We start from the raw sequence: 26589 nt of genomic DNA on the forward strand, positions 1-26589 counted from the left end.
GTACGTGGCATTTGATTTGCATTCTATCCACAGAACCTCTCAATGTGAACCCGCTAAGAACGATCAAATATGTTTGGTTGAATCTGTTTCTGAGTGGGTGGATCTAAAGTCTCTTTATAGTCGGAGCCAAGACGTGATCTACATCAGCATCAGAGATGAAATGTCTCCTTTTCACTCCCCCGCTCCTCCCTCCCCTCCCTCTCTCTCTTCATAATGTCTTTCTGTCTCTCCACCCACTCCCTCCCTCTATCTCTCTCCTTATCTAGTCCTGTTACAATCTTTCCCCCTGACTTGTCGCTCCCTCCTTCCCCCCCTCCCTTCTCCCTGTAGATGTTCGTGCTGCCAGGGAGCAGATGCACATTGGAGGAGTGACCTATCCCACGCTGCCCCTGCAGGACGTCCCAGCCCGCGCCTCCTCTGCCTTCGGCCAGCACTCGGCCGCCTGCTCCCCCACTGGCTCCTTCTCTGGCTCCCTGCCCCCCCCAGGGCTACCCCCCCAGCCCCACAGCAGTTACTACAGCATGCCCGCCCCGCAGCACCCCTTCTACACCCGGGTGAGACGTCAACACAACACAGCAGCAGACAGGCAACTGACTGCACCTGAACGTAGCTCAGAACCTATTAACTTAGTATACGGTAGAGTACCAAAGTTTTGTTCAACGTACTTCAGTACACCTTAGTATGAAGAGAATCACATTGCAGTTGTATCTACCTCCATTTTCCTTTGGAGACACACGACTTAAAGGGATAGCGCACCCAAATTACAAAATCAAATCAAATGTTTCTTACCCTGTAAGCAGTCTATGGGCAAAGGTATGACAGCAATCCATGCTTTGTTAAGTGATGGTTACTTACCTCTGTTTTGTTAATGTAACTGCACAGCTAGTTACAGTGCACCTCACAATATAGGTCCATTTACTCACTTCACCTCATTTTTAAATGTTACAGTGCAGACCTCCTCTCTTTAAAAAAAAGGATCCTTCACAGTTCTAGGGTTACCTCAAATATATGTGTATGAATGATCCCTCATACAATCCTCATGTTGTGCGCTTTAACCATTCTCCTTCTTCATCCTTCCATATAGCCTTATTTCCCCCATCATGAGTATCACCTACCCCGGCATCAATACAGCTCCCATCCTCACCCTGCCCCGTCCCAGTCACGCCCCTCCATTAAAGCAGGCTACCCCTGGGACCCCAATGGACTTGTAAGTACAGAGCTGCCTGTCAGTAGTACACCTAGCACTAGTAGCTAGCAGTAGTCCACTATAGTATAGTGCAGTGTTCTGTTCGAGGACCACCTAAAGCGAGACTGATTCAAAACCGGAGCAAATCGAGTCAGAGTCAAGACAAAAGACCAGAGGGGGGTCAAGACCGAGTTAAGACGGAGACTGGGAGGGGGACAAGGGGTTCGAGACCGAGTCAAGACTGAGATCAGAAAAATGCGAGTCCAATTCAAGACCATGATTGTAATTTTGTCAAATCACCACAATAATAAGAGTTCAAAATGTCCAGTATTTCTGTGTTCATATTTCAGAACAACATATGGATTCTTTAGACATTCAGAAGAGTGAAAAAATGCATGCTGAGGGCAAATCGAGACACTCTACAAATTATTACTAACCCAAACACGGTGGGGAACCATGGGCCTTCTACGCCTTCTGAGAAGGGCTAAGGATTTATAAAATAATGATAATTATATTATTATTTTCAATGATGTTCTGACTTAATCTCTTCAGTTTTTGTTGGAAAGGAAAGGGTTAACAATGAGGAAAAAATATCCAATCAGGATTTTTCTTTGCTGGTCTCTGGGGAGATACATCTAGCTAGCTAAGTCAGCCATTGGCTAGACCATCAGAAGCTAGATAAAAGGCATCTGCCATTCAACTGTATTAGGGCAACATTTTCATCCAATCATATTTTGACTTAATGAGCGGGACCGTTTTTTTTACAAAAATGTATGGAAACTTCTGCCTTCTTGAAGGTCAACAGGTCACTGCGCAATAGCAGTAGTTTTCCCATGGTCTAGATAGCTAGTTGTCTGCTAGTTTGCAGACGCTGTTATCTAACAAGATGTTGCTAATTTGTTAGCTTCTCCCTTTTCAAGAGTAACTTTCGACCAGAAGTTAAGTTTGAAATGATCATCTGGTGAGTGGAACTGTGTTTTTCTTGCAGCGCTCTTGCTGTTGTTAGCCATCTCTTTGAAAATAACTTGTGTGTGAAACATTGTTGCATTTAAAGCAGCATTTTAGCAACATGAAATCTTATTAAAATATGTTTGAATAGACCCCCAGGAAGAATATGACACTTTAAAAGATATGGTCATTGATATGGTCATTTTCACAAATTCTTAAAATGTTTGGGAATTATGTACACTACCGTTCAAAAGTTTGGGGTCACTTAGAAATGTCCTTGTTTTTTAAAGAAAAGCAATTTTTTTGGTCCATTAAAATAACATCAAATTGATCAGAAATACAGTGTAGACATTGTTAATGTTGTAAATGACTATTGTAGCTGGAAACGGCAGATTTTTTAATGGAATATCTACATAGGTGTACAGAGGCCCATTATCAGCAACCATCACTCCTGTGTTCCAACAGCACGTTGTGTTAGCTAATCCAAGTTTATCATTTTCAAAAGGCTAATTGATCATTAGAAAACCCTTTTGCAATTATGCTAGCAGAGCTGAAAACTGTTGTGCTGATGTAAAGAAGCAATAAAACTGCCCTTCTTTAGACTAGTTGATTATCTGGAGCATCAGCATTTGTAGGTTCGATTACAGGCTCAAAATGGCCAGAAACAAATAACTTTCTTCTGAAAGCCATCAGTCTATTCTTGTTCTGAGAAATTAAGGCTATTCCATGCGAGAAATTGCCAAGAAACTGAAGATCTCATACAACGCTGTGTACTACTCCCTTCACAGAACAGTGCAAACTGGCTCTAACCAGAATAGAAAGAGTGGGAGGCCCCGGTGCACAACTGAGCAAGAGGACAAGTACATTAGAGTGTCTACTTTGAGAAACAGACTCCTCACAAGTTCTCAACTGGAAGCTTCATTAAATAGTACCCGCAAAACACCAGTCTCAACGTCAACAGTGAAGAGGCAACTCTGGGATGCTTGTCTTCTAGGCAGAGTTACAAAGAAAAAGCCATATCTCAGACTGGCCAATAAAAAGAAAAGATTAAGATGGGCAAAATAACACAGACACTGGACAGAGGAAGATTGGAAAAAAGTGTTATGGACAGACGAATCTAAGTTTGAGGAGTTCGGATCACAAAGAAGAACAATCGTGAGACGCAGAAAAAATGAAAATATGCTGGAGGAGTGCTTGACACCATCTGTGAAGGTGGAGGCAATGTGATGGTCTGGGGGTGCTTTGGTGGTGGTAAAGTGGGATATATGTACAGGGTAAAAGGGATCTTGAAGAAGGAAGGCTATCGCTCCATTTTGCAACGCCATGCCATACCCTGTGGACGGCCCTTAATTGGAGCTAATTTCCTCCTACAACAGGACAATGACCCAAAGCACAGCTCCAAACTATGCAATAACTATTAAGGGAAGAGGCAGTCAGCTGGTATTCTGTCTATAATGGAGTGGCCAGCACAGTCACCGGATCTCAACCCTATTGAGTTGTTGTGGGAGCAGCTTGACCATATGGTACTTAAGAAGTGCCCATCAAGCCAATCCAACTTGTGGGAGGTGCTTCAGGAAGCATGGGGTGAAATCTCTTCAGATTACCTCAACAAATTGACAACTAGAATGCCAAAGGCTGTAATTGCTGCAAATTGAGTATTCTTTGACGAAAGCAAAGTTTTTAAGGACAACTATTATTTCAATTAAAAATCATTATTTTTAACCTTGTCAATGTCTTGACTATATTTTCTATTCATTTTGCAACTCATTTCATGTATGTTTTCATGGAAAACAAGGACATTTCTAAGTGACCCCAAACTTTTGAACGGTAGTGTATACTAAGGCATTTGTGAAAATTCTATCGCAATATCGAGTGGGAAAGTGGCCATGCGTTTGGAGAAATAATAGACACTGCAGTAAATAAAACCGACTTTAACATCTGTCTTGAGTATACACAGACCGGTGCGCTATAGTCAATCAGAGCTACAGTAGACCTTTATACAAACAAGCCATGTGCCACATCATTCACTTTGAACTGGACTGTGTGTTTACAGGCAGTTGCAACAGCGCAACTTTAGATCATTAGAACGCATTCGCCAAAAGCCACAAAATACACCTGAATTGAATTATACAAATATGTAAACACCACAGGAGCCCTCTTACATTTGGGAACTTTACAGTCCTATTGATCAAACTACCATGAAAAGATAGGCTCTCTCTCCCTCATCTATGCACATCAACAACGACAAGATCGACAACCAATGCTAGCCAGAGCAAAATGAGCTAAAATCTAACGAAAGAACATTAGATTAACCCTCTCAAACTTTTTCAGCTAGTAGGCCGTCAACATTTCTTTGATAAACATTAGGGAATTTTTGCTTCCTCATCCTTCTGCAGTTTGCCTGCCAATGCTTGTCCCAACCAAGCACCCAAGCTAATTAGCTACGGTTGGCTAGTTTGCTAGCTAGCTACTTCCAGACACAAATGAGAACACCTCACTCTGACCATTTTACTCTCTGTAGCAGAGCTGGTTTGACTATTTACATGTTACCTAGAGTATTCTTGACTGTTACTTTTTTTGCCTACGTTTACTGATGCTGGTCATATTCAGCAGGTGTTGCACCTTCGTAAATTCATCAGTTATTCTGCACTCTGGCACACTCAGACGAGAGTGCTCTGTAATCGGAGTAGATAGCTAGAGTGAATTTGCGAAGGCAAGAGATATGCTAACTGTCTAGCTAACGTTAGGCTCTGTGTTTTTAGCTTTCTACATAAATAGATAAGCTAGCCTATTAGCCACGCTATGACTGACTTGTGTGATCATTGCCCTTGCTAGTTTGATTGTATTGACGTTCCCAGCCTTAGTTACATTCGTCCGTTTTTTTGTCCAGAATATTGAGTCATTGAAACGGAAACAGTGCATCACGAATGGAGGCAGCAAACAATGTACCAGGCCAGCTGTGATTTACAACCTGATAGCAGAAGCAGTGGGTCACAGTAGACCTCTCCATCTGCCTTCAGGTCCATAATGTCATCTCGCATGACATGTACCCCTTTTTCTTTCCTCCCAACGTCTTTTCACTCTCCAAGGATTGTGTTGTCATGTATTTTATTTACATCCCATACTAGTTTGAGTCATTCTTATATCCAGTGCTCCCTTACCCACCCTGTGCCCCGTTCTGTGCCCGTGTCCGGATGTAATTGCTGAGGATGCCAGAGAGGGCCTCCCCACCCCCACTACCAGTGATCTCCCTGTGGTAACACAACAGGCTGGTGTGGAGTGTTGGCATTGGCTGGAGCGGCTGTGTCCTTCCGTCTTGACTGTCACAACTCGCCACACACAAACACACACCAAAATGCTGTCCATGCACTCGCGCACACACAGCTAACCTTTTCCATCGGCCAGACACACTAACATGGTTTGGAAAGCAGACGGGGTATGTCAGTGACAATGTCATGTCTCGTGTTGAATAGTTGCACCGGTGGCTCCCCCGTTTGTGGCCAACACCGGAGCGAATTGTGATAGCTCAGTCCTGTTTGAATGTGAGTCTCATTGTCCAGGAGTGAACTAACCACTGTGCGAGTGCAACTGCTACCATTCTATACAGTATCTGCATGTAGGGAGCACATTCGTGTAGAACTAGTGCACAGGAAGGTTGAAGTAACTAAAGGCTAATGACATGGCAATTAGTACTGGATATACACATTTTACCATGGCCAATGTCTCAGCTTAGGTTTCCTTTTGGTAAGTACAATGTGTCTGACTGACTTGCTCTGTTCACTATGGAAGTCCAACAGGAAAAGGCCTATATGCCTACTGTCCTTTCTGATCCCTCTCCATCTCTTTCGATTCCCATCACCCTCTGTATCCCACCCTCTCGCTATCCCTCTAATACTCTCTCCTCCCCGCTCTCTATTGGTCTGTGTATATAGCACAGTCTGTATGTGTGTGCAGTGGGCAGTCCAGTGTAATTGCCTAGCCCCAGCTGATGAATAGTGTACCGGCTATATCCCCATAGGGCTGGATGAGGAGGGATTAGCATCAGAGGCTAGCAGGACGGAAGCAGCAACTCAATGAGCACAAGGGCTTATCGTCTCACAGAGACGCTTCCTCCCTCACAGGCCTCTGTTTCCTCTTCCCCATCCCTCTGCTGCCCACGCCCCGCACCACTGTAATTACAGCCTTATCGCACACAGGGAGCTCACACACACACACACACACAGTTACACACACTTGTGTGCATACACACACACACTCACATGCGGGTACGTAATGGAACACTGTAACACACTGACACAGTGTACACAGTCACACATACAAAGTCTGGGTGGAGGACCAGGTTTTAAGGCTTCCTCAGAATGGAAACTTCTGCTTTTCTGTGTTAGGGGAGAAGAGTGCTCTCTTTCTCTGCTTTCCGCTTCACTTTCTCTCCAAACATCACGCGCATCACGCTGTTCGTACTCTCTGCAAAGATCATCTTCAGAATGTCCTCTGTTTCTAAAAAATAATTATGTCTTTTTTTCCGTTTCCTACTGTAATAATTTGAAACTAAATGGCTTCTCGGTTTGTCTTTGCTTGACGGAATGCTGTAAAAGTGCCTTTGCCTGCTGTTTTTCAAGATAAATGTCTTGTTTTCTAGTCTGACGTGAATGTGTCTCCTGTTCTCTTGCGTTCTATGATGACTTCAGCATGTGGTCTAATGTCCTGTCTGTCTCTATCCCTTGCTTTCTCTCCCCAAAGCAGTTTTTTGTCACAGCCTGTCAGACCCAAGCAGGTACACTCATCTCTTTGGATTTCACTGTCTCTAACTTTCTCGCCACCTTTCTACCTCACCTCCGCCAGCTAATATAACACGTCATGCTTTTCCCTCCGCCCGGCATGCATTAGACCTCCACAGATAATATGTTTTCTTCTAGATAAGGTCGTTTTATGTAGTTGAATGTAGTTTTAGTTGAATGTACAATATTTCTCGAATTTAGGCCTCTTCTAGGTCATCCAACGTATTATGTATCATGAATCCTACTTCTAGTTGAGTTCAACAAAACTCACCAGAAAGTTTATGTTGCCATGTTTGCGAGACTCAATTTAGGAGCATGTTTCGAAATGCCTGTCAAGTAGTCTAATTTCTACACCTAAGAGGCAGAAATCATATGGGCCATCATTATTGAGGAGCTCTACAGTCTACAAGATAATTGCTCTCTCTGGTGCTTTTAATGAAAAAGGCTACAGGGGCATGCTAATCAAACTGACACAAGAAATGTCTATAAAACTTAACAGGTAAAGTTGTCTATGTTCCTTTGATACTTGTTCCTTTGCATAGCAGACATGCAGATAGTGTGTTACAGCAAGTCTTGACTGCTATAGACACACACACTATTAGTGCAGCTGATACAGCAGTACGCTACACTCCTTCAGCACTGTCTGTGTACAGTAGCTAACCTCCCTAACTGACCTTCACCCTCTGCCTCCTTTCACAGAGCGACAGCCCCCCACCCCGTTCTGCTCGGCTCTGTTAAGACGTCTACAGCTTATTTTCTCTAACAAGCACTCGCAGCGAGAGAGCGAGCACAGACATCTTCTAAGCCTCGCCGCCTTCTCGCCCATGTCGACAAAGCTGTTGTTTTGTTGTTGCTCAGTCTGAAACCATGTCCTAGTGGTATTAATAGAGAGAAAGAGAGAGCGGGGGAGGGAGGAGGAGGGTTGTTGTGTTTTGTTTCACTGCTAGTGGGTGGCATGTCAGGCTAGCTGGGAGTCTCTGGTTCGAGATCATTAGGGGGGCGAGGATATTGGCTACTCTTCTAGCTTATATGAGGGGGAGACGCGCACACACACACGGCTCATGTGTGTACATTGAATACTGCACTACCATCTACAGTGTTCAGATTAACATAAAGACCCCCAACAGAGCCCATATTGCACATCTGGTGCCACTTTAGTTACAATGCTCTTCTATTGTTACCTCACAGGTGCTTGCACTAACAAAGATAATTGCATTTTGGTTTTGCTTGCTCTTTTGTCTTTGTGCCATGCTGTGAAAAAGGGAATAGTGTTCCTGGTTGCAGTGAATAGATACTCCAGTGTTAACCTTCGTTCACATTAACCTAGCTGTGGTTGGTGTAACGTTACACTGTGGTGGTTGAAGCGTTGCGCTAACCGTATGAGTTTGCAGTGGTTGTAAATGATCCATGCTACGCTACTTAGTCAAATGGTGATTCTGAGTCTGTCTCTGTCTCTGTGTCTGTCTGTGGGACAGGGTTCTGGCTCCGGGGTACCAGGCGCCCCTGTTGTACTCCTCAGCTCTCTGAACACGGACGCGGTGTGTGAGCGCGTCAAACACATCGACGGCATGGACCCTAGCATGCTGGCCCAGTACACTTCCACCATCAAGAAGGTGAGGCCTGCTATACACACACACACACACAACCCTCATATACACACACTCGGCCTCCTACGTTTGCTTATACAACACTTCTGTCAATAAAGTTGATTCAAAAGATTCAATATCAGTCATGTCAGTGACTGACATTTCACACAAGGGGTGTTTCTCAATATGCATACTACCGTGCTCCGAGCACGCAAATTGTAGAACGGAACAGTTGGAGTATGAGTCCAAATCAAAGTATGCAAAACAGAGGCCAATTCTCAGATGCGTACTTTTCAAAGCATGCATCGATGCAAGCGTCAACTGAAATATGAATGTAATATGACGCAAACACATAAAATACATCTCAACATTTCTTGAATGCCATCTGGTTTTGAGCTGAAGTGAGAGAAAATCAACTCCAACTTTGGAATGAAATGTTGCCCACTCGCATCGCATATGTTGCCTGAATACAATATTTTATGTTGATACGTTAATAAATACATACTGTGTTAATTTTGGCATGTTTAACTGCCTAGAATATCCACTGTAGCGTGCATAGACCAAAGGCTGGCTAACGAAGAATTGGTTGTTCGCTAGCTACCCATGAAGAATTTGTAGCTAACTTTGTCCAGCTACCGTTCATAACAACATTAGTTTTAGGTCGCTTTTACATGTAAAACTAGCTGGCTGGCTAGATTAATAGGATTCACATATAGCTAGCTGATAATTATGAAGTTACAAGCTCACGTTTGCTTTATGTAGTTATCTTGTTTAGTTTGTATTGTTCAAAGTTAATACAGTAGCATGGGAGAGCGCATTGCTTTTCAAATGTACATTTGTATGTACTCAAGACCTCAGAGAACAAACTTGCAGCATGAGAGTGTGGGGCATGGTAGTATGCATATTGAGCAACACCCAAGGGTCTAATTTTTGTCTATATTAAAGTTCTAATGCAGCTGTTTTTATCTCAATATCAAATCATTTCTGGTTAACAATTCCATACTGTACTGTGATTGTTTTCAATTAAAATGGTCAAAAAGAAACAAAAATAGCTTCTTAGCAAAGAGACATTTCTCAAGCAAGATTTTTTTGCTAGGACTGTCTGGGAGTGGTCGGAGTGGGGAGGGGAAAACTGAAAGCTAGCTGTTATTGGCAGAGAGGTTTGGAACTTCTTTCTTACTAGGCAGGCCAAAGCTCCATCACACCTGTCAGCAACGGATGTGGCTGAAATAGCCGTATCGACAAAATTGAAGGTGTAACCACATACTTTTGTATATATAGTGTATATAAAACACATGGCAATCACATTTTTTACTGCACTGGGCCTTTTAATAATGATCTGTGTAGGCTTTATATGGCCCAACAAAACAGCCAAAGTCGCTGTCTGCATTGAGCTTCCAGTCCATTTAGACAGGATGTCATCAATGTCTAGGCTATATATCAAATCCTCTAGACCAGGTATTCCCAAACTGTGTGACGCGTAGCAATGCCGTCGGGGGTACGCCAAATAAAAATGTGATTCACATTTTTTTCTTCACATTTTCAAACAGTACATTTTCCAACGGAGCCATACATTTGGGTGAGGTTTTTTTCTCGCCTGAGTAGCCTCCGTTTCACTGCCAAAAATAAAATGATACCATCTGGTGTTTAGCGAAATAGCAACACAATGTCAAATGTTTAATTGCTAAATTGTAATTATTTCACTACTATGGCCTATTTATTGCCTAACCTCCCTTATCTTACCTCATTTGCACACACTGTGTATATACTTTTTTCTATTGTGTTGTTGACTGTATGTTTGTTTATTCCATGTGTAACTCTGTGTTGTTTGTGTCGCACTGCTTTGCTTAATCTTGGCCAGGTCGCAGTTGTAAATGAGAACTTGTTCTCAACTAGCCTACCTGGTTAAATAAATAAATCAGGTAGCCTCGTCAAATAATTAACATCCAATCACATTAACCGTTACTCTCTCGCGGGAAACCTTCACTCTTGCGCAGACATATAGAAACGAAAACATGCCAATTTGAAAAATAAGCCATGGGAGTTTTTGGAGCGAGAATAAAGACGACTTTTGAGTAGTAAGACGTATAAAAGCAACAGATACCATTAAGAAGGGGCTAGAAGCATCGTATATGGTGAGCTACCAAGTGGCTAGGACAGGCAAGCCCCATACTATTGTGGATGACTTAATTCCTCCTGCTGCCGCGGATATGGCTGGGACAATGCTGGGGGAAAAGGCCCAAAAACTATACAGACAATGCCTTCATCAAACAACACTGTTTTACGATGCATCAGTGACATGGCAGGAGATGTTTTGAAACAATTACTGCTTCGCATACAAGCCAGTGAATTCTATGCGTTACAGCTGGATGAGTCAACAGACGTGGCGGGCCTGGCACAGCTCCTGGTATATGTCTGTTACGTTTATGGGGGGTCAATTAAGGAATACATCCTCTTCTGCAAACCACTGGAAATCAGGACAACATGAGAGGATGTTTTTAAAGTACTGGACAGCTTTGTGACATCAAATGGACTTTGGCGGTCAAGATGTGTTGGTATCTGTACTGATGTCGCAAAGCCATGACAGGGAGACGAAGTGGAGTGGTAACGCATGTGTAAGCAGCTGATCCCGACGCCACTTGGGTACACTGCAGCATCCACCGAGAGGCTCTTGCTGCCAAGGGAATTTGGACACTACAGTGAAAATGGTTAACTTTGTTAAAGCAAGGCACCTGAACTGTCATGTATTTTCTGAATTATGCAATGATATGAGCAGCGACCATGTAACACTTTTACAACATACAGAAGTGCTCTGGTTATCAAGGGACAACTTTTTTTTTGAAATTGAGAGACGAGCTTAAAGTTTTCATTACTGAGCATAATTTTCACTTGTCTGACCGCTTCCATGATGAGTTTCTCACACGACTGGGTGATGCTTTTTCTCGCCTGAAGGATCTGAATCACAGGGATTCTCCGAAACTATATTGAATGTGCAGGACAAAATTGAGGCTATGATTAAGAAGTTGGAGCTCTTCTCTGTCTGCATTAACAAGAACAACACACAGATATTTCCATCATTGTATGATTTTTTGTGTGCAAATGAACTCAAGCTTACGGACAATGTCAAATGTGATATAGCGAAGCATCTGAGTGAGCTGGGTGCGCAATTATGCAGGTACTTTCCCAAAACGGATGACACAAACAACTGGATTCATTATCCCTTTCATGCCCTGCCCCCAGTCCACTTACCGATATCTGAACAAGAGAGCCTCATCGAATTTGCAACAAGCGGTTCTGTGAAAATTGAATTTAATCAGAAGCCACTGCCAGATTTCTGGATAGCGCTGCACTCAGAGTTTCTTGTCTTGGCAAATCGCGCTGTTAAGACATTGATGCCCTTTTCAACCACGTACCTATGTGAGAGTGGATTGTGTGGAAAATTATTTAAGACTGAGACTCCAATACAACCCAACATTGCAGATTCATGTACATCCTTTCAAGCACAAACTTCTCATTAACCTGTGGTGAGTTGTTCACAATTTGAGGAATACATTTTAAAAATTCTGTAAGATGGCTAAATAAAGAGCAAAATGTATTGATTATTATTATTTGTGCCCTGGTCGTCCTATAAGAACTCTTTTTCACTTCCCGCGAGCTATGTTGTGACAAAAACTCACACTTATTCTTATGGGACGGTTGAGCTAACATAGGCTAATGTGATTAGCATGACGTTGTAAGTAACAAGAATATTTCCCAGGACATAGACATATCTGACATTGGCAGAAAGCTTAAGTTCTTGTTAATCTAACTGCACAGTCCAATTTCCAGTAGCTACTACAGTGAAAGAATACCATGCTATTGTTTGAGGAGAGTGCACAGTTTTGAACATGAAAAGTTATTACTCAACAAATTAGGTGGCCTTTGGGCAGTCTTGATACAACATTTTGAACTGAAATGTAATGGTTCATTGGATCAGACTAAAACTTTGCGCGCACACTGCTGCCATCTAGTGGACAATATCTAAATTGCACCTGGGCTGGAATAATACATTATGGCCTTTCTCTTGCATTTCAAAGATGATGGTACAAAGAAAATACAAAATAACGTTTTTTTTCTTCTTTGTATTATCTTTTACCAGATATATTGTGTTATATTATCCTACATTCCTTTCACATTTCAATAAACTTCAAAGTGTTTCCTTTCAAATGGTACCAAGAATATGCATATCCTTGCTTCAGGGCCTGAGCTACAGGCAGTTAGATTTGGGTATGTCATTTTAGGCGAAAATTTTGTGTTCGTGTGTGTGTGTGTGTGTGTGTTACAATGATGGTTAAAAACAACATTTGAGAGTGTGCTGACCCTGGTGCTAGAGGGGGTATGCAGCTGGAGATGTTTGAAGGGGTACGGGACTATAAAAAGTTTGGGAACCACTGCTCTAGACCCCAGTCGGCCCACCTAACAACACTTCAAGTGAGACATTGTCTTTGTAAAATGATTTATTGTTTTGTGAGGTGCAGAACCGGGAACACATTTGTTTCCTGAGGAAAGTATAGCAATGTAGAGTTCATACAAGCTCATGTTTGGAAATGTGGCCCAGGACTACTGTATACCATCGGAAGGTAGTAGCCACCCTTTGCATGGATGACAGCTTTGCACACTCTTGGCATTCTCTCAACCAGCTTCATGAGATAGTCACCTGGAATGCATTTCAATTAACAGGTGTGCCTTGTTAATTTGTGGAATTTCTTTCCTTAATGTGTTTGAGGCAATCAGTTGTGGTGTGACAAGGTAGGGTTGGTATATAGAAGGTAGCCCTATTTGGTAAAAGACCAAGTCCATATTATGGTAAGAAAAGCTAAAATAAGCTAATAGAAATGACAGTCCATCATTACTTTAAGACATGAAGGTCAGTCAATGCGGAAAATGTCAAGAACTTTGAACGTTTCTTCAAGTGCAGTCGCAAAAACCATCAAGCACTATGGTGAAACTGGCTCTCATGAGGACCGCCACAGGAAAGGAAGACCCAAAGTTACCTCTGATGCAGAGGATAAGTTCATTAGCATTTCCAGCCTCAGAAATTGCAGCACAAATAAATGCTTCACAGAGTTCAAGTAACAGACACATCTCAACATCAACTGTTCACAGGAGACTGCATGAATCAGGCCTTCATGGTTGAATTGCTGCAAATAAACACTACTAAAGGACAGCAATAAGAAGAAGAGACTTGCTTGGGCAAAGAAACATGCTCAATGGATGTTAGATGTTAGTGGAAATCTGTCCTTTGGTGTAATGAGTCCAAATTTTAGGATTTTGGTTCCAACCGCCGTGTCTTTGTGAGACGCAGAATAGGTGAACAGATGATCTCCGTATGTGTGGTTCCAACCGTGAAGCATGGAGGAGGTGGTGTGATGGTGTGGGGGTGCTTTGCTGGTGACACTGTCGGTGATATCTTTAGAATTCAAGGCACACTTAACCAGCATGGTCACAGCATTCTGCAGCAATACACCATCCCATCTGGTTTGCGTTCAGTGGGACTATCATATGTTTTTCAACAGGACAATAACCCAAAACACACCTCCAGGCTGTGTAAGGGCTATTTGACCAAGGAGAGTGATGGAGTGCTGCATCAGATGACCTGGCCTCCACAATGACCTGACCTCAACCCAAGAGATGGTTTGGAATGAGTTGGACTGCAGAGTGAAGGAAAAGCAGCCAACAAGCAGCCTCTGCCTCTCTCAGCATATGTGGGAACTCCTTCAAGACTGTAGGAAAAGCATTCCAAATGAAGCTGGTTGAGAGAATGCCAAGAGTGTGCAAAGCTGTCATGAAGACAAAGGGTGGCAACTTTGAAGAATCTCAAATATAAAATCTATTTTGATGAAGTTGTTTCTTGGTTAGTGACTATTTATATCTTTATTTGGTCGAATTTGTGATAGCTACCTATGCAGGAAAAAAATGGTGGGAAAAAAAAGTTGTGTCTTTTGCTATCGTGGTTAGCTAATAGAAATACATATTGTCTTCCCTGTAAAACATTTTAAAAATCAGAAATGATGGCTGGATTCACAAGATGTGTATCTTTCATCTGGTGTCTTGGACTTGTGATTTAATGATATTTAGATGCTAGTATTTACTTGTGGCGCTATGCTAGGCTATGCTAGTCAGCTTTTTTACTGATGAGGGTGCTCCCGGATCCGGGATTGTGACCAAGTAGAAGTTAACACTGTTTTGGTTACTTCATGATTCCATATGTGTTATTTCATATGTTTGATGTCTTCACTATTATTCTAAAATGTAAAAATAAACAAAAACCCTTAAATGATTGGGTGTTTCCAAACTTTTGACTGGAACTGTACATATGGGCCTACTTTACTCAATTTATGCCCACTTACGCCCTAATTTATACAGTATGGGGCAGATTCCCGGACACAGATTAAGCCTAATCCTTGAATAAAAAGCAAGCTTGATAGAGAATCTCCATTGATAGTGCTTTTTAGTCCAGGATTAGGTTTTATCTGTGGCCGAACTGGCCCAATGTGCATGTATTTGATCAATTGTGATCATGTCTCTGCCTCTCTCCATGTTAGGCCAATGTGAATGGCCGGGTGCTGTCCCAATGCAACCTGGAAGAGCTGAAGAAAGAGATGAACATGAACTTTGGTGACTGGCAACTCTTCAGAGGCATGGTAAGACAAAACCTCCACCTCCGCTTTTAAATAATCCATATCCTCCTTTTATTTATTTGATGTGTACATTAATATCGATTTCCTGATTATTATTATTATTAAAAATGTTATTCACCGGATTTGTGTTTTGTGAGTTGTTTTATTGTCTTCTAAAAAATCAGGGCATCTTGTAATACATCTTGAGCCCTCTCTGGAGACACCGGAGGATTTTATAATCCGTATTAGGAGAAAGTCTGCAGTCTGCTCCGCTCGCTCGGGGGGCTGGAATCAGGAACACATGTAGCTTGCGTTGATCAGATGTCCGTTTGTGCCTCCTTCCACAAACGAATGTTGTGTTGCCAGAACGTGGCCAGCCAGCGAGCCATCTGGTCCAAGATGGCTGAGATTTAGATGAAGGAAGGTTATTGTCAGTGGGAGCTGCAGTCAGCCAGTCTCCATGCAGTCGAGGGGTCTGACTCTGAATAGCTGCATGGTTTTACAATAAATTGCATTTTTCCCTCTGAGCACTTCCCAGGCCATCTGATGTGGAGACCGGACCACTTACTGTATGCATATAGGCCCTATAGAGTTGACATCAGATGTACTCACCATCTATTGAACTATAATACTAGTACTGACTTTGTGTTAAAAGTCTAAAGTATTAAGATGATGGTGATGTATTGGCTTCCTACAGCAGCTGATGGTAGCCTATACGTTAGGTAAAGAGCTGGTAGAGGCAGTGTGCTGAATCTATTCCCATTGGTTGTGTGTTGTTCTATGGAGTTAGTAGGTGTATGTTGGTTTCATAGCTAGTGGTTATACTGTATATTGGCTCTGCAGCTGTAAATATTTCCTATGTTGAGTCTATGTATACCTTGTGGTGACATGTTTGCTCTGCACATGGCTGGCTGTATGCTTTTCTCTCTAACAGTCCCCTCTCCCAGGTGATGGAGCAGCGTCACGGGGAGAGCCAGGCCCTGCAGGATGAGTCTCATGCGGCCAGCGAGCAGGGCAGCAGCGCGGTCAACGTGGAGACGGCCAGGCACCAGGGAGCTCCCCGTGAGGTGGGCAGCTACAGCTTCAACCTCAGCTTCGAGGAGCTGAGTAACGCAGGCCTGGGTCTGGAGGAGCCCCAGAGACCCACTCAGCACTGGCCCGTGGTGAGTTGAATACACACACACCCACTTGTATACACATATGCACGCACACACGTACACTCATACACACAGACACTCATTGATAAATACGGTACACTCACATACACAAACACACTGCAACACACGTTCATATGCACCTGCAGTACATACATAGACTCAGGTCCTGTCTTCTACTCATGAGAACAGATAAACACATTCACATACCCACAAAAATACACAAACATACCAAGCCATCCAAATACCCTTAAAGCAGACATGTAAGCAGTCAAATATGCAAGTACAGTTGCTAGTGAAAGTCTAAACACCCCTTGCACAGTCTTTGTATTTTACTGTCTTGAAATTATTATTATTTTTAAACGATACAATTATTATTATTCTTTTTTACTACAGATCTGCACAACCTACTCCACATTTTCAAAGTTAAAGTAAAATTATAGAAAATGTTTCAAATAAAAAATGTGACCAACCACCTCAATTCGGTCTTATGTAACAAAATGTGAAATGGTGTTTTTTTGCATTAGATAAAAGTAGAGACTCAGAGCTTCAAATGCTATATCATACACTGCAGTTGAGGAGCAATGGGAAAGTATTTCTGCTTTGAAAGTTGATAAACTTGCACCCCACTTTTGAGAAAATGTTTTGGTACACATACTGGAGAGCTCTTCTTTGTCTACACCCATTCAGCATCATTCACGCCCTCTTAAGCCGTAGACCCACCCATCTCTTTAAGGATTCACATGTGAGGCCATGTGCTAAACAGCGTGAGTAGTGTAGTAAACAACCAAAGATTTCAAGACTAAAAGCGGTGAAAGTAGTAGCCTACATTAAGGAAAGACTACAGGTAAAAATACACTTGATCTAGTCCTTGGCCTATATCCTAATCTGACTTTGAATGTGTCCAGATACACATATTTTATCATTATTAGATGATGCTTACCCAGATACTTTGATGGGTTGTGAAAGAAATGCTATAACCCCCCCCCCCCCCCCCCCCCCCCAGCCACATGATATCTGAAGATGCAGCTAGACTCTTACCCGTATACATGGATTAATGCTTCACGGCAGTGTGTCTTTTTCCATTTGATTTGTAGCTAGCTACAGCTTGTTTGGCCCGTTTTGTCAAGTCACTCCAGTTCATACTGACCTTGTGCAGAAAAGTAGTCCATCACAACTTTTTTGCACCGATCTTTGTCGATATGGCCTGCTGAATTCTGAGAAGCAATGTTCTTGAGAGCAGTATAAACACTTTTGCAGATATCCATGGCTAACGTTATACTGTATATCCATTGTTTTTGTCAAAATTGCTCAATATCAGAAACTTTGACTGGGAACCATTGATGTAGAGCAGTATTAAACCCTTTTCTCTGATTTTCAAGCAAATTTAAGTCAGGACTAAGACTGGACCACTTAGGAACACTCAACACTTCTTGGAAAGCCATTCTGGTGTGTCTTTGGCATTACAATGTGTGTAATTGTGTAAGTAAAACTCTATCCGAGGCTTAGGTTTTAGAAGACTATGGCAGGTTTTCCTGTAACTTTTTACCTGGTCTTTGCTCTTTTTCATATTTCTTTTGATCCTGACATACTCACCAGTCCCTGCCGGTGACAAGCATGCCCATAACATAATGCTGCCACCACAATACAGAGGGTTTCACTATGTGTTGAATTGGATTTGACCCCAACCTATAGTTTTTAATTTAGGCCCAAAACTTAATTTCTTTGCTGTGTTGTCTTGCAGTATTACTTAATGGCATTGTTGCAAACTGAATGGAGGATTTGAAGTAGATTCTTATAATACAGCTTTCCTTCTTTTTACTTTGTCAAACAGGCCAGTAATGTGGAGTGAATGTAATGTTGTTGATCCATTTTGTATTTTCAAGTATTGTGGTGGCAGCATCATGTTATGTGTATGCTTGTCACTTTTAGGGATTGGGGAGTTTGTCAGGATCAAAATAAATATTAATAGAGCAAAGGTAAAAAGCTGGGATAGAGTTTTTTTTTTTTCAGCGATTGCACACATTTGAATGCCTAAGACACCAGAATGACTTCAAGAGGTATTCAGTGTTCCTGAATGGCCCAGTCTCAGTCCTGACTTAAATCTGCTTGAAAATCAGAGACAAGGTTTGAATATTGCTGTCCATCAATGATTCTCAACCAAATGTACTGTGCTTGAGCAATTTTGACAAAAACAATGGATTATGTTGCACTAAGAGTTGTGTAAGGTTGGTAGAATCTTATTCAAAAAGTATTAACAGTTGTAATGACTACCAAAGGTGCTTCCACCAAGTATTGATTTGAGGTGTGACGACATATGCAATCAATAAATCTTTATTTGTGACCCGTTTCAAGTAGCTAGGTGTATGTCCCTACTTCACAGGAGAGGCATTTCAATGTTTAATTTTTTTAATCAACATGCGTTTTTTGGCAGAAATGCCTTCTGGAACATGTGAACTTTCATGTGCTTTAATAACAAAGGTGTATGCCAACTGTAAATACGAATACAATTGTTAAATTATGAGCCTAGTTGGTTTAGCCACGGAAATAGACAGGAACCTACCCGCTAGCCATGATTGGCTGAGATAATGGGTGTGCTGGACATGCCGTGAGATGAGTTCGGATTGGTCTGCCATGTAGCACAATTCTGTCTATAACATGAGCTGCTCAGTATGTGTGGATAATCCTTGCTACCGCAGCTTTTTTGAAAGATTACACTATATGACCAAAATGCTTTATTTTCAGCACTCGGCGGTCATGTCCTGTGAGCTTGTGTGGCCTACCACTTTGCGGCTGAGCCGAGCCATTGTTGCTCCTAGACGTTTCCACTTCAAAATAACAGCACTTACAGTTGACCGGGGCAGCTCTAGCAGGGCCGAAATTTGACAAACTGACTTGTTGGAAAGGTGGCATCCTATGATGATGCCACGTTGAAAGTCACAGAGCTCTTCAGTAAGGCCATTCTACTGCCAATGTTTGTCTATGGAGATTGCATGGCTGTGTGCTCAAAGTTATACACCTGTCAGCAACGGTTGTGGCTGAAATAGCCGAATCCACTAATTTGAAGGGGTGTCCACATACTTTTTATATATATATGTGTGTTGCCATAAATGTTGGTAGAATCTTATTAAAAATGATTCACATCTGTAATGGCTCCCAAAGGTACTTTCACCAAGTATTAACTCTGGGGTGTGAAGACATCAACAATCAAATCAATTTGGAAAATGTTCTATAATTTTATTTTACTTTGAAAATGTGGAGAAGGTTGTGTAGATCTGTAGGGAAAATATCCAGTTTAATCCCATTTTAGATAAACATTTAAGGCAGCAAGATGTGAACTGTGCAATGGGTGTGTAGACTTTCACTAGGCACTGTATACACTTACACAAGCAGTCATTGAACTCATCAGAGCTAAATTAGCATGTGGATTTGGGTGAGATCATGGCAGTTTTCACCTCCCCTGGTTGAGGAAGTTGACGTGGCGGATCACAAACACACATGCAGACTCACACCACCAAAAGGCAAGGAAAGGTGTTAGAAAAGCTGTTATTTTTGCCCTCTCTGCTCTCAACCGCCAACATGCTAACATATACGCAAACATAAACTTCTTCTCTAGCATGGCTGTCAGTTTTCTCCTGACATTACTAGTTCATTGGTGGCTTGCAGTGCTGTTTGCTTGTAAATAAAGCATTGTAAATTCAAACAGCACCACCATGACCACAATCCTCATGAGATTGTGCTTTCTCACCCCTTCACCCAAACCAATAACGTCCATGATGCATCCCGTTCCCCCCTCAACCATAACAAAAACCTTTATACCGCACGTTCCCCTCTTCTCCCCACCCCTCCCCCAGGCGGCCACCCACCGCACCCCCAGCATGTCCAGCCTCAACTCCCAGGAGTCGTCCAACGATATCTGCAAGCTGACGGACAAGCAGCAGGCAGAGTACCGCGACGCCTACCGCGAGTACATCACCCAGATGACCCAGCTGGACGTGGCCGGAAGCGGGGGAGAGAAGCCCGTCCAGCCCCACCCGGGCCAGTTCCTCCAGAGCCGAGAGGCCCGAGACCCAGAGGAAAAGGCCAAAGACGGGGCCGAGCAGGAGGGACGCAAGCCCTCTTTCCCCATCAAGAGAGGGGCTAAAGCTACGGATGCGGTCGATACAGATGCCCCCCTGGACCCCATCAGTGAAGAGGACGAGAAGCTGTATTCCAGCTCCTCCAAAGCAGGGGGCTCCAAGGTGAAGGGAGCAGGGCCTCGATACCACAAAGTCCCCAGTGACGAGGAGTCAGACAACACCCCTCTGCTCCAGGAAGAAGGGAAGGAGGGGGGCGCCCAAGCGACATCCGACATTGTCCAGGACAAGAAGGACTCGTCTGACTCTGGGGTGAGGTCTGGTGAGAGCTCCTCGGACCACTCCCTAGAGGAAGCCGAAGAGGTTAATAAAGCAAACCTGATAGAGCTGGAGCTAGAAGGTCTGGTAAAGAAGAGGGGCCTGCTGTCCAGCAGTCTGAGTGGACTCCAGGATTCCACCATCGCCCGCATGTCCATCTGCTCCGAGGCCCCGTCCGAGGGCAGCCTAATGGCCTCCAGCCCCGACGAAACCTGGTTCCCCGCCAGCTTGTCCATGAGCAACCTCAACCACGCCTCCAGCACCGCCACACTCAACAACAACAGCAGCAACAACGCTGCCACCACTAACACCAGCCAAGACAACCAAGACACAGAGAGCTCCACCCCAGGCTCCAGCACTGCCTCAACCACGGGGCCCGTCCACAACCAGAACCTGCGTGGGATCATCCTCAAGAGGGCCCTGAGCACCGGGGAGGCCCTCGAGGGACGCACAGGGGCCCCTGATGCCATTATTCTGGAGGATGAGAGGGAGAGTGTCCTGTGAGAATGTCCAGGCCTTTGAGGTCCCGTAGACGTTGCTTGATGTGCTTCTACAAAATGAAGGTCATTACAAATCTGTTACATTGATATAGATGCCAATAAAAACAGGCCTATTAATCTGCTATTTAATTTTTTAAATATTGAAGGTTGTTAGACCATTTGAACGAAAATGTTACAGCATTCAACCAAAATAAGCATGGATTAAAACGAAGGAGATCACCTTGTTTGCCAATCATCAAAATATTAAATAATGTGGGTTGATAAATGAATGTCCTGGCTTGTAGACAAACCAAAAATACATCAAGAACTCAGGATACATTTTGTGAAATAATTTGAAAGTTAATGACAGACTAATATGGAATAAGTCAAATTTAAATTTCCCTGTAATTCAGTTAGGTGTTGTGCTGTCATGTTCTGTTTTGCTGTTGGAAAATGGTAGTGAATTGTGTGTTCGTATGAATGTTGTCTTTTGGTGTGGTAGTGGTGTATGTTGGTGCGATGTTGTATACTGTACTTCATTATAGGTTACTAAAAATCAGAATTGGCTTAGTGCTTAAACTACATTTTCCTCAATTGTAGTTATCAAGTAGGCTACCAGTGAAAACATGAGTTAATTGGTGTAGTATTGCTGTGAATTCATATTGTTCCATATTTGTGACTGTTTGGCATAAAGACCTTTCAATCTGCTGATGTTTTGTGCTGTAATTAAAGATTTAAAATCTATGAACAGTGTGGTAAACCTCTGTTTCCGTGGTATGAAGTGTGTTCCATGCACTACTGATATGTCTCAGGGTGCAATGTGAAAAAATAAACATCTTGGCTGTCAGATGCATTTTTTTTACTGCCTGCATAAAGTATAACAGTTCATAACATGCTTCCCATCCCTTGAACTCTACTTTTCCTATGAGCTCAAGATAGACTTGTTTGTTGTTCAAAAAATCTCATTAATTTCCCACATAGCAGGGTTTCCCAAAGTCGGGTCCTGGGTCCTCCCCTGGGTGCACATTGTGGTTTTTGCCCTAGCAATACACATTTTGAATCAACTGTAGTGCTAGGGCAAAAAACTTAACTTGCACACAGGGGGGGCCCCAGGACTGACTTTGGAAAACCCTACCATATAGAAAGGGTTAAAACATAAGTGCATTAGCTGGTGTCAGCTAGACTTTATTTTCACCAGTAGGTGGCAGATTCTCCATACAAACCCACATTAGGCCAAAGACGACATCCTAGCCAGCAGCATCACTGAACCGTGGGCATGAACTTTCACTTGTCGGAAAAGTTTAGAAGGCCAAATTAGTTATGACAATGCCGATTCTAAGCACTTCCCGTCGTATGTTGGGCACAATTGAGAGTATACTCTTCTGTGTAAAGGAACTTAAGCTTTCCCATTTGTGGGGAAATGGTGAGCCTGTAGAAATGGAATAATGTGCTGCTTTAAAAGCAATAGTTTAGGCTTGCGCATAGAGCAGTGTCCAGGTAGGTCGCCTTACTGTTGTCATTGCACGGTCAGACAAAACCAACAAATGCAGAATCTAATTATTTTCATATTGACTGTCCAACACAGACATCCTGAAATGTAGCACTATGGGTCGGTGTTTCTTTGACAAGAGTACGTTGATCAGCACTGGCAAGCCATTTAAAAATGACAATTAGTTTTGAAGTGTTTATTTTTTTTTTAGACGTTAACAGCTTTGTGAGTAGCAGATGAATGCAGAATCATATTGTCAATAAGAGATGTTCTGTGATTGTGAACAGGTGAGAATCACATTTATTCCCAGTGTCCTATATGCTTACACCCTGGGAGTTAACACGCACTGATTGGGTAGAGGTTGAATTAGGTCTCAATTCCTGAACACTGTCAAGATGTTCAGGAATTGAAGAGGCAAACTTTGTGAGAGCGTTGTGTGAATTTGAGCAATGTCACTGTAAATGACGAACTTAGTCAATGAGAATGGTATAGCTTGTATAGCCCCTAAGAAATGACACTCAACAATGTTTCACCATTCTTTACATTTAATCATTCAGTTGACACAACTGTCATGAAAGATTGACATTCCCACTACATTGACTTCATTACCACCACATGGGCTGGTTAATGCACTTTCACGCACGGGAATTGAAACTCATTTTGGGATTGTAGATGATCATGACAAACTAGCATTGCAGAACCATTTTCAGCCAAAACATTGCATCAGCCTTTACCTTTTGTAACTCCAATCTCAAGAACGTCTGTCTAGGCTACACGTTTCCATACAGCAGGGAGACATGCTCAAATAATGCATTTGATTTGTTTATTTTTTTGTATAAAACGTTACAATTTACATTATTACTTTTATAAAAAGTTTCAGCATAAGTACAGCATTACACTTTTGCAGAAATGTGCAATTCCTGCAACTATACAAGATAAAACTCAGAGTGCACAAGGTTTCGCGCGTTCCTTTTGTTTTTTTACAACGTCCAGTCCATGTGCGAAGAAGAGTAACAATTCTGACAAGACAGACTAAACTATATACAGTAACTAACCAAGTTCTCTCCTATTCACTCTCCAATTCCGGAAAAAAAGCGAAGACTTCATGGGCAATAAGAGGAAATCCTTGTGACAATCTCTTATTTGTTTTTCTCCCCGTGCAGGGAGTATAGCGCGCCTTCCATTTCAAGAAAGGACCAAAACAAGTCTTAGTTAAATAATATGAGTGTCCGAACTGAAAACACATCACATAGATTGTCCTTTATAAGCAAAGTCTCTTGATTCAATTGAAGAAAATCCAGAACCCGAGGACAAAAATTTAGGAAAAAAAGTCCGGTTCCCAGGTCCTGTGTGTTTTGTGTCTTAACCAAACACCTGCAAAAGATTGAGAAAGAGGCGTGTTTAGAAACTGCAAACAGGGCAGAGATCCGGACAGACTGGCGCCAGGGAGGAAGCCGCAGTTTTAACATTTAACCAAACACTCAAATACTGAGCAAACCCTGGACTCCAGATGTACACACACACTAGCGCGGCATAGGGCACTTTCTCATTCAACTTCAGCTTACTATCTGGGAGAGAATCCGCCGAAATTGCAGTTCAGAGGGGCCTAGCCTCTTCTTGCACCAATTATGTATAGACATCTAGTAGTAATCCAGACCACCATTTATTTTATATTAAAGATGAGCGTAGCTGCCTTATAACATAATAACAAAGAATTTGCCTATACAGCACAGCAAAAATCTTTGCAATACATTCCGTTCAAATAGTGAACCAATTAACAATGAGAGAATGATTAGCCTACTGTCAGAAATATGCACCGACTTTCAATTTCGTTGTATTCTGCCACAACAGGCTGTGGGCAAATAGACAAGCAAACCCCGGACATAATAGTACAGACAGGGTATAGAACACAGCGTACCTACGGCTTTAACGATGAAGATTCCTGCTGTCATCTGTTATCAGCTCTGATGGGAACTCCGGAGACTGAAAAACAAACATATATTCATTAGCACCGCCGCAGTCAAATACATGGTATTATTACGATTACACATACAAATAAATGCCTACCCTCGCAATGTTGATAATGGATAACATGCCTTTTGTAAAGCAAATGGTGTAATTTCACAATAGACCACAATTGCGCATAGAAAAACGCACTCAAAATGCGCAGACCAATAGCTAAAATAGACCCAAGCAAATGTAGCGTCTTTGTTTATATTCATATTCTTCTGATATTTCAGACAATATCCTTACCTGTAATGACAAGATGCTGATATCTGTATTGAGAGTTGTCAGGGGAGTCCTGGATGTCGCTTGCCCCGGTCGCGGGTGATGGAGGCTCGTTATTGCGACATTGGAGTCAAGTGCGATCTGCAGGTCCAGAATATAGTCGATGACATGCTGCAGGATTTCCATCTTGCTCACGTTTTTGTTTTGAGGGATGCTGGGCACGAGCTCCTTCAGCTTGGAGTAGCAGTCGTTCATGTTGTAAAGCAGGCTTAATGGATCATCCACCGGAGTCTTGCTCCGAGAGATTCCCAGACTATGTTCAGACAGATTCGCGCTGTTTTTCCGGAAAGATCTTACTGGGCTTATTGCTTTCATGTTGAGACTTGGTGCGAGACGTTCAGTGCTTTCGTTAAGAGGTTGGTTTTAGTATTCGTTCTGTTCCTTCGCAGACGGGTCGGTGAGCGAACGGACTGGATTTACAAGCTGTCATTGTCGCTTATATAGCCAGCAGGCTGGGTTTGCAACGCAGGGGTTTTGTTTGTGCTGATTGGATGAGTAGGTTACGTCAATCCCCCCTCCTCGTGTCCTACCATTGGTTAAGACTGCCTCACAGTCTGGTCCCTCCTTTTTCTTCCGTGTTCTCAGCCAGTGAAAACGCATGTTGAAGGTGGCACCGTGAGAGCTCTTCAGCTCCGGTGGGCAATTTGGAAAATTGAGCCCTTACCTGTTTCTGATGATTCGTAATTTGGCATCACGAGCTTGTGAAGCTCTAGCGTGCATTTTTCTGATGACTTTAATTAAATGTAAAATAAAGGGTGGAATGTTAACAAAGCTCTTCTGAAGGATTTAACGCAAGAATACTAAAATACAACATCTTATAATGATTTGTATCCATGTGTAAAATGCGCAAAAATGCATCCAGATTTATAAAGGTGAAGGGGCTGATACGCTCTAATTGTCACAATATCGTGGTTTATAGTCAAGATTAGAAAAGCTCGATGTCTCTCTCACACGCATTCCTTCCTCTCTCACACGCGTTCCGTCACTGTCAACATAACACTACAACCTTGTGATTAATTGGATCATTATCTCTTATTTGAAGTGATGGATAGCCTATAAGAATGTTATATTTTTAAAGATGAAGAAATTCTGATTGTAGGAATTGTCAATTACAAATCTCAGGGCATGACATCAGATGTTGAATGAACACATGGACCATGCATGTATAAGATGGTGATAACAGAAATGTGAACTTTGAATGGGTCATTAAACTGAACTTTGAATGGGTCATTAAACCAGACCTGGACCGAGCATATATGGCATGCTTGCTCACACACTGGATCAGTAGGGAAAGATGGATTCTGCACAATAGGGAATATTTGAAATAAGACAAGAGGGTGTATGATTGTGCACATTACTGTGAGACATATGTGATCACTGGCCAGAGAGTGACTGTCACAGTGTGTATAGGGCCACTTGGATGACGTCTGGATGGACACTGTGCTTAAGGTCCTCAATAATACCTAGAACACATTTCGTCAGGATGGTATCCAGGAATGGCAATAATGCAAAACACTGACTGAACAACAGATCCTTTGGTTGCAACATTTTTAGGCTACAGTAGCATTGTTCTGTATTAATGAGGCTACATGCGGCTGCATTCTTCAACTGGTGCCCGGCACAGGGC

At 42.6% G+C, this 26589-nt stretch overlaps 2 protein-coding genes across 6 annotated transcripts in view; one reads left to right on the plus strand and one right to left on the minus strand.

The window, feature by feature from the left end:
- Positions 1 to 22031, plus strand: part of kidins220a (kinase D-interacting substrate 220a) — a 101563-nt gene extending 79532 nt beyond the window's left edge. For 4 of the 5 annotated variants that reach the window (XM_038967755.1, XM_038967756.1, XM_038967758.1 and 1 more), the window contains exons 25-30: positions 331 to 554; positions 1085 to 1207; positions 8388 to 8525; positions 15083 to 15181; positions 16105 to 16320; positions 20166 to 22031. In XM_038967755.1, coding sequence (XP_038823683.1) covers positions 331 to 554; positions 1085 to 1207; positions 8388 to 8525; positions 15083 to 15181; positions 16105 to 16320; positions 20166 to 21209 — 1844 coding nt within the window. In that variant the 3' untranslated portion in view covers positions 21210 to 22031. Of the gene's footprint in view, positions 1 to 330; positions 555 to 1084; positions 1208 to 8387; positions 8526 to 15082; positions 15182 to 16091; positions 16321 to 20165 lie in introns of those variants that run through there. The other variant, XM_038967760.1, reaches the window with a different exon arrangement.
- A 1169-nt stretch (positions 22032 to 23200) lies between these two features.
- On the minus strand, positions 23201 to 25392 carry id2a (inhibitor of DNA binding 2a). The gene is made up of 3 exons (XM_038967200.1): positions 24927 to 25392; positions 24592 to 24656; positions 23201 to 24047 (listed from the first exon to the last, which is right to left on the minus strand). The coding sequence occupies exons 1-2, from the start codon at positions 25275 to 25277 to the stop codon at positions 24600 to 24602; spliced, it is 408 nt and encodes a 135-aa protein (XP_038823128.1). The 5' UTR covers positions 25278 to 25392; the 3' UTR covers positions 23201 to 24047; positions 24592 to 24599.
- Between the last annotated feature and the right edge of the window lie 1197 nt (positions 25393 to 26589).

This window comes from Salvelinus namaycush, chromosome 28, assembly GCF_016432855.1.
Source record: "Salvelinus namaycush isolate Seneca chromosome 28, SaNama_1.0, whole genome shotgun sequence".
NCBI lineage: Eukaryota > Metazoa > Chordata > Actinopteri > Salmoniformes > Salmonidae > Salvelinus > Salvelinus namaycush.